The sequence below is a fragment of the Lichenostomus cassidix genome, chromosome 2 (genome assembly GCF_008360975.1).
Source record: "Lichenostomus cassidix isolate B80296 chromosome 2, HeHo_3.0, whole genome shotgun sequence".
NCBI lineage: Eukaryota > Metazoa > Chordata > Aves > Passeriformes > Meliphagidae > Lichenostomus > Lichenostomus cassidix.
In genome coordinates this window covers 150,292,938-150,305,755 of record NC_139482.1, presented here as the reverse complement: position 1 = coordinate 150,305,755, position 12,818 = coordinate 150,292,938, and the positions used below count along the sequence as shown (strand labels likewise).

Here is a 12,818-nt window from a genome sequence, read left to right as displayed (position 1 = left end):
CATCCACAGGTTTGGGATTCCTCAGGGACAATGGCTGGCAGAGGGAAAGGCCAAGATGGGGCTGGTATGGCCTCAGGTCTTGTTCTGCTGAGCTTGGGAGTCCAGACCTGCCCTTGGCAGCCAGGTTTAAAATAAGGTCATGTCTTGAGCTGCCTGAACCTGGCAGGTGCCTCTGTTTTGGGATGGGGATGATCCTGGCATGGCAAAAGGGATGGAAGCATGTGGGACAGCCCTGGAGGGTTTCATGCCCTGGTTATGGCTGTTGCGTGGAGAATTTATAAACAACACTGTGAATCCAGAATTCCTATCCCTAAGGGAGCAGCTCCATCCTGGCTGGTTCCTTCTTGCTGGATTTCCCCCTGAGCCCATAGGTTTTTCCCTGAAAAATGCATCCATGTGCTCCAAAGCTGACCCACATCCCAAGGTCCTTATCTGGAGGTGGGAGCAGCAACTTCCCTGAGGCACAGGAGGTCCTAAAAACACGAGAGCTCCTGCACTGAACCCTCCCTTGGACTGTTGTGTAAGAGGAGGCTCTGCCAGGCTTCCTGAGAAATCCTGCTGTGACACCTCCCACGCGGGTGCTGCTCCCTGATTCCAAATCCTTCCATCACCCTGGGTTTCTGGTGCCTCCCATGGCTGCATGCTCCTCACATGGGAGAGACATCTGTGATGCCTGCAGGGCTTTTGGGAAGGAGACGGGAGTCTCATTCCAACAGCTGGGATTGCTCCTGGGAGGTAACTGCCTCTGTCTCCCTGTGGATTATATAAAACTTATTTTTCAGAGCTCTGAGTCACTGCAGAAGGACCTGGCTCAGCCAAAGAGGCCTTTCCCTGCCTGAATGAGGCATTTGCAGGAGGTGCTTTAACTTTGACCCTTCTTTTCCCTCTCTCAGAGCTTTCCCACAATTGGGGTTGAAGGACCTGTGCTGCTTGCTGCTCTCCTTGAATAATTCCCCTGCCTTTTCATGCACAACATGAAATTTCTCCCCCTTTTCCCTGTTTATTTGCCCAGATCCAGCACAGTGCCTCAATGCCAAAGCAAGAGGCAAGATGGATGCAAAAGATCCAAGCAAGCTCTTCACTGGGTCTAAAAATCTCCTGGAAGCCATGGAAAAAAAAAAAAATCCAACCCTTTTCCCGGAATGAACTGCTGCTCTCTTGTCACAGAGCCAAATCATGGCTCCAATTTGAGTCCACTGCCAACTCCTGGCTCCAATTTGAGATCAAATTTAATTTTCCCTAATGGATAATGGTAAGATTACTTCAGAGAGGTGACTCAGCTTCCTTGGGGATTTTTTTTTTTCTAGTCTTCCTCAGTCTTATTCCTGATTTGGTGTCCCTCCTCCTGGGCTGCAGGAGACACCCTCTCCATGCTGGATCCTTGAGTGATTCCTCTGAGCGCTTTTGAGTTTTGTAATCTGTCCTATTGGATAAAAAATCAAATTTACTGGAGACTTTTCCAGCTCTCCACACACCAGGAAGAGGGAATGCTCCAGCATCAATCCACCAAGTCACTAAGGAAGACATTGATGTCCTGGAGACAACTCCCAGTTGAGTGTTTGACACAGAAAATCCCATTTCCAACCCAAATTTCTCTCCTTTGTGTGTATTTTTTTGGATGTGCTGTGAATGTTTTAGCCTCACTGCTCCTTCAAAGTCAAAGTCAAAATCAAAGTCAAAATAAGTCCAAGTCCAAGTCCAAGTTGACTTGTGCTGATCCTATTCCCAGAAGGTTCCTGTAGGAATAAAATGGATGTTGGCAAAGTCACCAAGGACAGGTTGGACAGGTCATGGAGCAGCCTGGTCTGCTGGAAGGTGTCCCTGCCCCTGGCAGGGGGTTGGGACAAGATGATTTTTAAGGTCCTTTCCAACCAACCCAATCTATGATTTTATGGAAGTCAAAAGGAACAGGGATGTGGAAGGGGAAAGGAATAAACGCAACAAGTCTATGGGATGAATAAGACCAAAAATTAGGGGTAAAAATGGTTCTCTCCTTTCACCCCCATTGCAAAATGCCAGCAAGAAGCCACACCCACTAATTAGGAAGAAAAACCTGTTTATAAAGCACTCGGGCAGAAGGCCAAGCTGTTCTGTGTGATGCACAAGGCTTGATTTGATCATCACCACATCCCTGCTGGCGTCACCAACCTCCCAAACCAGGGAATTTGGACACAGGGCTTGAACAACTCTGGAATTCACCACCTGATGACATCATTCCAGGAGGGCCTGAAAAAAGTGTCAGACAATCACATGGATCAGGAAATCATCCAGGAAATTCTAATTTCACACTAGAAACAGACAAAAATACCCTGCTGGTGGCTACATGCAGGGGATTGCCTGTTAAATTATTCTGTAATTGCCAGAAAAAGTGGGGTTTGACAATATTTTCTTTCTGCTGTCCAGGATTAATTTTGTTTCAGAAGAAGCTCTGCAGGCTTGGCAGCACAAGCTCTTACAAGATGCATCTTGAATGAAGGTCTCTATCCCAGACTGTCAGAAACAGATTCTAAGGAATTCAGAGGAGAGGAGCAACACCGAGAAATAAAAGCAAAAGGACCGATTTTAGAGGAGAGATTGAAAAAATGACACTTTGAGGAATGGCTCTTTCCAGAGCAGAGCTGCAATTCCAGGGTGCCAATTTGTGGCCTGATTTTTGAGAAACTGTTGGGCGTGGAGAAAAGCAGCTCCTCTGAAGAATCCCTGGAAAGCAGCAAAACTTCATTAAATCAAAATTCTACAAGGTATTCGAGGATTACAAGCAGGAGAAGAGCAAGCAGAGGGATTAACCGGAGGAAAATTGATAAAGAAATGAAGACTGACATGAAAATTTGAGGGAAACCTCCTGTTTAACCAACCATTAGCTGATTTAATTTAGTGTAAAACACACTGATTTTCTTCGAGGTAAACCAGCTTAGGCCAGCTCAGAGGCTGAGCCTGGTGCTGCTGAATAATTAAAGCCAGTGAACGGTACAATCCCTGGAACATCACGTGCTGTCTATCCGAAGGGATTAGAAAAATCCATTCCTAGGACTATCTCCCTGTGCCTCCAGGCTCTGCTTTCATCAGAGCAGTGGCTCTGGAAGGAAGGAAAGGGAAAAATTCCGAGGAGGAGAGAGCAGATCCCGACTTCCCATCACTCACACGACCGGAAGAGCAAGAAATGTTTGGCTGAGAGGGTTTTTCCCCAAGGTGCCACCTTGTCCCAAGGGCTCCAGCGTGGAGAACTCCCACATGAGCATTCCACACCCTCGGGTTGATTTCATGTCCACCCGCGAGTCAGAGGGAACCTGTAAAACTGCTGCCGTTGGGCTGGGGTATAAAACCTGCCCTCCACACAGCTCCCCAGCCCTGCTGGGAGGATCTGCTGGAGATGAGGACTCCTCTTGTCACCTTGCTGGCTGCTGTCCTGTGCGTGGAACAAGGTGAGCCTCTCGTGCTGCTCCTACTTGAAATGAGGATTAGGTGACAAGTTGGGGCAAAAGTTTAGGGGGTTGTCACCGACTTTGCAGTGTTGTCATGGTGTCACCAATGTCCTTTTGCACCTTGATTTGATGCAGAAATAACAATGTGATAAATTAATTTTTCCAGTGATAGAGCTCTAATTGTACAGTGCTGTATTCCAGGTTAAATCCACACCGTGGATCTTCCAAAAGGAGGCAAATTGGAAGTGACAGAAAGCCTAACAAAATGGTTTTCTTCTCAATAATTTCAGTTTTTGAGTATTTTAGAGACTCCTCTGTCCTGCTGCTTCCTCCCTACTAGTGGTTTGCCACATGTCTTCCTAGGAAATGCGACAGTGGGAATTTCTGTAGATTAAATCAGCGGCAGAGGTCAGAGAACTTTTCATGTTAAAGGCATCTCACTCCCAAAGGGAAGTCTGAGCGTTGTCCTCCTTCTGGGAGTGAGACACACGTGTTGCTCCATGGCTCCTGGCACATGGGAACGATGATCAGAGTGCCAAAATCTCCTGCACACCTGCTGGTTTCCCAGAAACCACGATATGAATCTGGTTGAGAAAGAGGCATCTAATTAATCAATTAACATTGATGTATCAACCCCCCACTCCTACATCCTTTGGAATCGTTCTCCAGCGTGTCTGGAAGAGCAGGAGCTTCAGTCAGTGTTGGGGTGGGAAAAGGACTATTCAATTCTAAAAAAAAAAATTATTTTCTGCCCACAATTCCTGAATGAAACAACACAAGATGGAGAGAAGAAAGGAATTTTCAAAGGCAACGTCCTCCTGGTGACCCAAGATGAAGTGGAAAGGTCACAGAGATCCAAGATTGTTGGCACAGGCTCATGGTGGGATTCCTTGCTGGTGACATTTTATATTGGCATCAGATCCCCAATGGATTTAAGGATTTTTATAGCACCTTTCTGTAGCCCAGTCTACATCAAGAATAAGAGTTTGGAACTTTAGGGCTTAAAACAAAGGAAAATGTGGAAACTGTCATTGGATCCCTCTCATGTATCCTGGGTCCCACCCAAGACCCTGATGACCAAATTTTGGTCAAAACTCTTGACCTCTCAGCCAACCAAAGAGGGTCTTTTGGCTTTTCCATCCATGAACTCACTGTTATGGATCTTTTGTGTCCAGCAGAAATCCTAAAAGGTCTTGATCCTTTACACAGAATCACAGAATTATTAAGGTTATTCAGGAGTTATTAAGGAATTATTAAGGAATTATTAAGGAAAGGACCTCTAAGATCATCAAGTCCTTGCTGCAATGTTGGACAAAACCAGGCAGATGTTTGTTTAAGGTGTCCCTGAAAGTTTCCAACAAGGAAGATTCCACAGCCTGGAATTGCTCAGACACTCTCATCCCTTTAGGAATTTTGTTATAATATCTCTTAGCATCTCTTTTTGCATCATTCCCACCACAGGACACAAAATATTTTCCTACTTTCTTAGCTGTTTCTTTTTTTCTTGCATGAAGAAGATTCCTGTGACTTTTCTCATTCTCATCCTCAATAAACAAACTCAGACCTTCGAACCTTTTTGCCAAGGTCACATTTCCAAGGTCTCTGACCCTTTCTCCTCCCTCTCCAAATGCTCTGCATAGTTTTGGGAAGTGCTGTGCACGGATTTGGGCACTGAGGTTCCAGCTGAGGCCTTGCCAGGGTGGAAAGGCCACTTTGCATATCTTGCACATGACATTTCTGCCCGTGTCCCCTTGGGTGACGTCTGAATCCATGGCTAGAATGTGACACTGTTGACTCCTGCTGTTGTCACTGTGGTTGTGAATTGTAACTGAACCTGTTTGTCACCCTACATTTAAGTGTCCAAGTTTTAGCTAAATGTCTTTTATTTCTATTTAATTGCATCCACTTTGGTTTTTTTACTCTTTTATTGCATTCATCTGTCAAAATCACTAAAATTTACAGAATCATGGAATGGTTTGGAAAGGATCTTAAAGATCATCTCATTCCAACCCCTTGCCATGGGCAGAGACACTTTTCACTATCCCAGGCTGCTCCAAGCCCTGTCCAACATGATTTTGGGCACTTGTAAGGATGGAGTAGCCACAGCTTCCCTGGGAATTCCATTCCAGGGCTTCCCCACCCTCACAGGGAAAAACTTCTTCCATTGCTCCAGTTGGTTTGACCAATAATCCTTGGGAATTACCCTCTGAGGGTCTTTTTATGCCTGGCTTTGCACCCATCCCCTGGAATTTTCACCAGCTCATGTCTCCTGGGCTTGCATGTGAACAACATCATTCAAAGTTGTGCCAAAAAACAAATTCCTTAAAACCTCCTTGAATCTCCTCTACTCTGCACGAGAAAATTCAACTTCTTTCAGAGGTGAACAAAGCAAAAAAGCTGCACAGGATCAGCAGCTGATGACCTTTTCCTTCCCTTCTATCAGAAACTTCTCACCTCACGGTGTGACCTCCGTCGTCCTTCCACTTTCTCACTGCCAACTTCTTATCGGGCAAAGCTGGGACAACTCACAGGGAGCTGTCCTCTAGCTGCTTTTGCCCTTTCCAAAGTGACAGACTGTCCCCAGACTTAGCAGGGACTCATCCAGCATTTGGGCTTGTTTTTCCTTTCAAAAATCAGCTGTGTTTTTAAAGGAACTCATCACAAAACCCCCACGCTCTGCTCTGGGCGATTTCACGAGCTCAGAACTCAACCACCACCACAAAACCTTTCAATCTGCCCAGCTGAGGAGTGCTCTTCACACATTTGGGTGTGTTTTACCACCCAGACTCTGTTTTTGCTCTTCTTCCTTTCTTTTAAACTAGTTTCTAGAGGTCTGTCCTACCACATTCTGGTTTTGAAGGCAGGAAATGATATTTTGGGCAGGCAAGAAAACTCACTACTGCATAAATTTCCTGTCTCTGTTGCAGATGTAGAAATTATCTCACCAAATCTGCATTTAGCACTTGAACCAGGCTTTGGGTTAAGATTTTCCATTAATTCCTTATATTCTGCTAAAAGCAGGAGTCTGACAGAGCATCTGAGTGCTCTCACCAGCCTTCCCAGAACTGAGGTTAGCCCAGTTCAGTGACGCTCAAGCACAAAAAAGGAGATGTGACAGCAGACTCTGAGCCAGATGAAGGAGAAGTAGGACACTGGGCACTGTCCACCTCCTCAAAACTGCTCCAGGCATCTTTAAATTCTCCCTGCCAAGCCCTGCCCAGGAGAAACCCTGAGCAGTAATTGGCAATTCCCGTGGCTGAGCCCTCAGCACTGAGCCGCTACGGCTCAGCAATAATCTCCATCATAAAAGCCCCCAAATCCTTGAATTCCACTCACATCTCCTGCTCCCAGGGATTGCAAACAGATCAATAACACTTCGCAGCCTGAGCCAGAGGAGGCAGAGAGGGATTTAGCACAGCTGCCACGGGTCAGGGGATAAAGTCAGTCACTGGTCATTCCCACACAAACATTCCTCAGGCTGTAAAGAAGGAAATAGAGATCTCTGCGCCGGAGCTTTTGTGGTTTTTAAACCATATAATGTGCTTTTTCCAATTTTTTTTTTCCCCCCTAGTTTATCCATTCATGTGCTACACCTGCCAAGAACAGGAGTCCAACAAGGACTGTTTGACCATTTCCATGTGTGACGAGGAGGACAAACACTGTGTGACCATCAGGAAGGACGTGGGGACAAGTAGGTTTGGGAACAGCACCTTGTTTGCTTTGTGGGAGAGCAGCCCCAGGAATGGGATTTCATCCCAGGATGGGAACAACAGGCCTTGATCACCAACTTTTAGGAGATGTTGACCTTGTAGCTCACTCCTGCAGTGTCCAGAAACACTCAGTATTCCTGCTGGGAATTCAGAACATGCTGAGGATGCTTGGAGAAGCATCAGGGAGTGGATTCAAACCTGGTGCTGTGGATGTTCCACTCCCAGAGTTGTTCTGAGAAGTGTTTTGGCCAAACTGCACCATGGCTGACTCCTGACTCTTTCAGGTCTGTCCTGGGGGCTCCTCAAAGACCTCCATGAGCTTTTATCCAAAACATTCAGAACATTTTCCCTGGATTTATGTGGTAGGAAAAACCATCCTGGCAGGAATGACCCTGCCTGAGCATCACTTCAGGCAGCTGGACCTGAAAGCCACCCACAGGGGCTAATTCCACTTCAGGATGGACAAAACATGGAGCTCAGTGAAGTCATGGTTGGACTTGGTGATCTTCAAGGCCTTTCCCAACCTTAGCAGTTCTAGGATTCTGTGACACTGTGGATTCCCCATCCCTGGAAGTGCCCAAGGCTGGTTTGGATGGGGTTTGGAGCAACCTGGTCTGGTGGGAGGTGTCCTTGCCCGTGGATGATCTTTAAGGACCCTTCCAACCCAAACCATTCCATGGTTCCATGATTAACTCCATGAAATTTTCCATGAGGATTAATGCCTGGCCGTTCTTTACTCACCAAAACAGATTTAGCTGCAAAAACATTTAAACAATGCTTTTTCATCCTCCTTTTTCTCTTTTTTCTCCCTGCTTCTCTTCTGCACTAGAGCCCAACAAGCCTAAATACGTCATCTCCAAGATGTGTTCTCCAACATGTCCAGCTACAGATCAGCAACAAACCCAAAGCTCCCAGAATGTCTCCTGCTGTGAGAAACCCTTGTGCAATGTGAATGGAGTCAGCAGCAGGCAAAGCAGCCACGGAGTGATGTCCCTGGGAGTCCTGGCCAGCGTCACTTACATCTTTGCCTACGGATTGTGATGGGTTTGGAAAAGCTCCCCACGAAGGCTGAAATAAAAGTGTTGTTCTGGGATAATTTCTGCTCTCAAACATTCATGTGTTGTGGTTGAGCTTCCCCTGGGATTTTTGAGAGAGCCTGGATAAGTCAGGTGCTGAACTCCCATTGATTTCCTGAGCCTGCTTGAATCCAAAGCGTCCCCAGACATCCAACTCACCTAAGAAAACACATAAAAAATGGCTTTTCGGACATGTTCAGGCTTCAAATCATTATTGCTCCGAGGAGATCCTTGAGGGCATAGTTTTGTCTCTTCCTTTCAAAGCTCTGTGAAGAAAAACATCCCACCCTGCCTGAAACACAGGGAAATGCTCCACAGCTGTGTCAGCACAGCGGGGTGACCAATGCTTTTGTCCACAGCGAGTTTGGTTTCAAACATCTGTTTATGAGCAAGCAAGTGAAGGGAAAGCTGATTTCGGGCAGTGCTCTGGACATTTCTCCAGCCTCCAGTGGGCAGCAATTTCTTGTTCCTGATGCTTTTTGCTCTCTTGGTTCACATTTTGAAATGAGAGAAAAGAGAAAAGGGGGAGAGGCAGAGAGGGAAAAACGGGGCTGAGGGAGGAAAGGCAGTGGGAAGGAGAAGGGAAAGAATGGTTGCAGCACACTGAGCTGGGAGTTGCCCTCACACTGCCTCCTCATGGACCTCATCCAGCTGGAAAAGGCATCCCAATATCTATATTCCCCTCTTTTTTTCTCCAGGGCCAAACCAACCTCACAGCTGTTGCCAACGCCTGTCAGTCCGAGACTGTGAGAGGCTTTCTGCAGCCCCACGTTCCTGGCAGGGAGACCAGCGATTGTGTTGAGCTTTGTTTGGTTTTGCCCTCCAAGCTCTCTGCTCCCTCCTCTCCCCGCGGGAGCTGCAGCTGAGGGGAGACAGAAAAGCTCTGTAGGGAGGGCTGGGGCTGTCACAGAGGAGAAGAAGGGCAGCCAGCCAGGGATTCACACAAACAGCCCAGAGCTTGGGTCACAAGCTGCGAGCTCCCTTTCCTGGAAAACACACGCAGAAAAAGAGAAAAGGAAAAGCTGGCAGCGTCCCTAGCTCAGCTGTGTCCTGGGAGAAACCAGAGCTGGTCCAAACAATTGAAGGGTGTTGTTGGTTTCTTTGTGTTGTGCTTGATGGTTAAATGAGATCTTTGCTTTTTCTGAAGCACTGCCCTGGAACTCCGCTGGGTTTTGGTCACACGTGGGGAAGGATGTGGATTTTTGAGGAATTTCGCAGTGCCTGGATTTCAGAGCCACTGGTTTTCCATGAGGATGAAAGATTCCACACCAACTTCACGTTTTGTGCTGTGAGCTCTGGATCCGGTGACTGGTTTTAAATATTTTGTTTAATGCATGGAGGGGAAATGAAGGAAAAGAAGGAGGTGACACCACGGTGGTGGGCAGGGACAAGAGGACACTGACACCCCACTGAGCAGACCTGGTGAGCTGTGCCTGGAGATGACATCTGCCAAAAGACCAAATTAACAGCAGAACCTGCCGTTGATTTTCTCTCACCACAGCCAACCTCAAAAGGGAAGGAAAATTAAGATGGAGAAGGGGAAGAACAAGAGTTTTCAAACCCAAAAGAAGGAAGAGATGTCCAGCTGCTCAGGGCAGGCACTGGTAGGGCTGTGCTGGCTGTGCTGCATCCCAATTCCATGAGCAAGTACTCCATGGATATCCTGCACAGTTTTTTCCCTCCAGCACCTCAGGTACTTTCAAAAAACTCCAGGAAAGTTGGGCTCTAGGCTAAAGCCGTTACTGTTTTACCACCTGTCATGTTGGCACGAGAAAGAGGAAGTAGAAGGAGCAATTTATATCTCAACCGGTTTCGCTGGACATGAGAAAGCAAAAACTTGGTGGGGGAGACCATCTGGAGGGGAAGCAAAGAGTGGAGGGTGTGAGGAACCAGGATGGGCAGAGTTAAGGAGGGAGAACAAACCTCTTCCAGGTCTTTTGCAGACCCTGATTCCCTCCCTCTTCACCACAGCAGGTTTAGTGCTGCCAGAAGATCAAACCACTGAGGGGTTTCCTAGAATTGTCTACAAATTTAGGAGAAACCCTTCCTTTTCCTAAAATTTCTGGATGCCAAAGCACCTGAATGTGCCTGAATTATCCTGGAGGTGAAGGGACTGCATTTAACAGGATTTATTGGTTGTCTTGTTCACCCACCTGGTTCCTGGACTGAAAGCTCCCAGTGGTGAGAGCTGAAGGTCTTGGAAAAGCAAATATGGGGATTTCCAAATGGACTTTGTCAGATCCTCCGGCTGGAAAATCTCTGGAACTCTTTCAAATGAAGAAGGAAAAAGTACACTTTAAAACCGTCCTTGGTTGGAGGTGAGGAATGATTTTTGGGCTGATTGGGAGGTCACAGCTCCTCTTCCACACTGGCAGCTCCTTTCCTTGGGCTGGAGGTAGAAGATTGAGGCTCCTGTGGCTCAACTTTAGCCCCAGACAGCCAAATCTCCTTTTCCCCCACGGATTTATCACTCCCACTGCCCTTTTCCAGTGTGAGGTCCAGGCTGAGCTGTCTGGAAGAAGAAATCCAGGTGATTTTCGGAGGCACCACGTCAGTGAAGGATTTGTTTCCCAGCCTCACAAGAACTCTGAGCTGCGCTTGCAGAGTCAGGAGATGATTTTGTGCTTCCACATGTGGAGTAAGAGGGAAAACAGGTGTGGAGACACAACCACATCTAACACAGAAGTGAGACGCGTTTTACCGCCACAGATTATTAATGAGATGAACTAATTAACACATCAAAAGTGAAGAAAATTAGTGTTTTCAATATGAATATGCAAATCAGAGAGGGTTGTCAGCTAAAGTGATGTCCAGGCACAAAGGAATTGGGGAAAAAAAAAATTCATCACAGCTTCCAAACCCAGCCTGTTTCTCATGCTCCTTCCCAGCAGGGAAATCTGGGATATCAACAAATCACAGACTCAATTTAGGTTGGAAAAGACCTCCAAAATCATCGAGTCCAACCTGTGACTGATCCCTGCCTTGCCACCAGCCCAGAGCACTGAGTGTCACATCCAGAGCCTTTCCATGAAGAAATGTGGAAATAATCCATTATTATAAAGCACACAGGGGACACTCTGGGGACACACAGAGCTGGAAAAAGACCAACCCAGACTCGGAAAAAAAAGCTTTGAAATAGATCTTCAAACAAATGGCTATCAAGGAGATGGGGATGAACAGCAAGAATTTCCTGACAGGTGGGTGTTATCCCCACCTGTGACAAGATAACAAAATCCATGAGGGTAAAGTGGTACCTGTCACACAGCTCAGCCTTAAATAAAGCTTTTGGCACAGTGTCACATGATGGGCTCAGGAGCAAAACCAAGAAAACCCAGTCGGGCTGAAATCACGAGCAAATCACAGCCACCAGTTTGCTGTCAGGCTGGAATGATCCATTTAAAAGGCTCCTCTTGGCTCCGGGATGACGGCAAAGTTTTAATTGCTGGTTTGGATGACGGATTGGGGAATAAATCCGCTGAGCTCACGGGTGACAAACTGAGAGAAGCTGCAAGAGGGAGAATTCTGGGCGATTGCAGTAAATTTAAGTGGCAGGCTGAGAAAAGAGGGTGTAATTTAGGAAGGGCAAGCGCGAAGCTCTCCGGTTAATGTGGCACAAATATGGGATGAGGGAATCTCCCTCGGAGCAATCTGGCAGGAAGAGAAGTTGTGCTGGATCACGAGCTCAACACGTGTTGAATTTCGGGGGAAAAATGTGACACAAAGCCTTGCTGGAACTCTGCACTCCATGGAAAAATCTTACACGTTGCACTGGGAAGTGTAAACTGGTGTGTGATGGGATGAGAACCTTCAAGATTCTCTGCATGGAAGGCTCAGGCTGCTTTGTTCTGTTCCTCCCACTTTTCGTGTTAGGATTCACACAGCAGCAAAGGGGATTTTAGATGGATCAGAAGGGATTCCTGCCATCTAAAGTCTGGTGAGGAGCTGGAAAAGTGCCTCCAGAACCAGCAGCTTTAGCCCTGTAACCAGGATCCATCAAAGTACGGAAAAATTCTGGCCTCAGCATCTCCTTGGTGTCTCCTGTGGGGCTGGAGAATGAACTCATTCCTGGACATTCCTGGTTCTCTGTGTCACCTTTCTGTCATTCCCACGAGGAGCTGGTTCCCTTCACCAGAGCAGAATTGTGGTGTTCAGGGTTGGCTTTGCTTTATCACAGAATCATGGAATGTTTGGGGCTGGAAAAGACCTAAAAATTTTGTTCTAACCACTCTGCTCATGAGCAGAGATACCTTCCAGGAGACCAGGTTGCTCTGAGAGAAATATAAAACAGCAGAAGTGACCCAAAGCTCTTCTGGTGATGGGCAAAGAACTTCCACGTGGGAATTTTCACTCCAAGGGATGTTTGTTCAGCTCCAGGGTTCCCAGGATTTCAGCCAACATTAAAGCAGTGCCGAGGCAGAGAATGGAGAGAGCTCTGCACAGCAATGAAGGTTTTCCCATTTTCCAGCTGATTCCTTACTCAGGCAAGTCCTTAAGTTCCACATAAAGCATTGGGGCTGCCAGGGGAACAATTTTCCATGGTCCAGGAGAGGCAGGAACAGCTCCTGGCTCTGAGCCCAGTGCTCCCAACAGCTCACCCGGGACCTGCCTGC

At 47.0% G+C, this 12,818-nt stretch overlaps 2 protein-coding genes across 2 annotated transcripts in view; both read left to right on the top strand.

Annotated features, from left to right (window-relative positions):
- LOC146442497 (lymphocyte antigen 6E-like) overlaps positions 1 to 12,818 on the top strand; it is a 377,509-nt gene that overhangs the window by 13,858 nt on the left and 350,833 nt on the right. The window lies entirely within an intron of this gene.
- LOC146442508 (lymphocyte antigen 6E-like) lies at positions 1,884 to 8,228 on the top strand. Its single transcript, XM_085053696.1, has 3 exons — positions 1,884 to 3,422; positions 6,994 to 7,113; positions 7,962 to 8,228. The coding sequence occupies exons 1-3, from the start codon at positions 3,371 to 3,373 to the stop codon at positions 8,171 to 8,173; spliced, it is 384 nt and encodes a 127-aa protein (XP_084909822.1). The 5' UTR covers positions 1,884 to 3,370; the 3' UTR covers positions 8,174 to 8,228.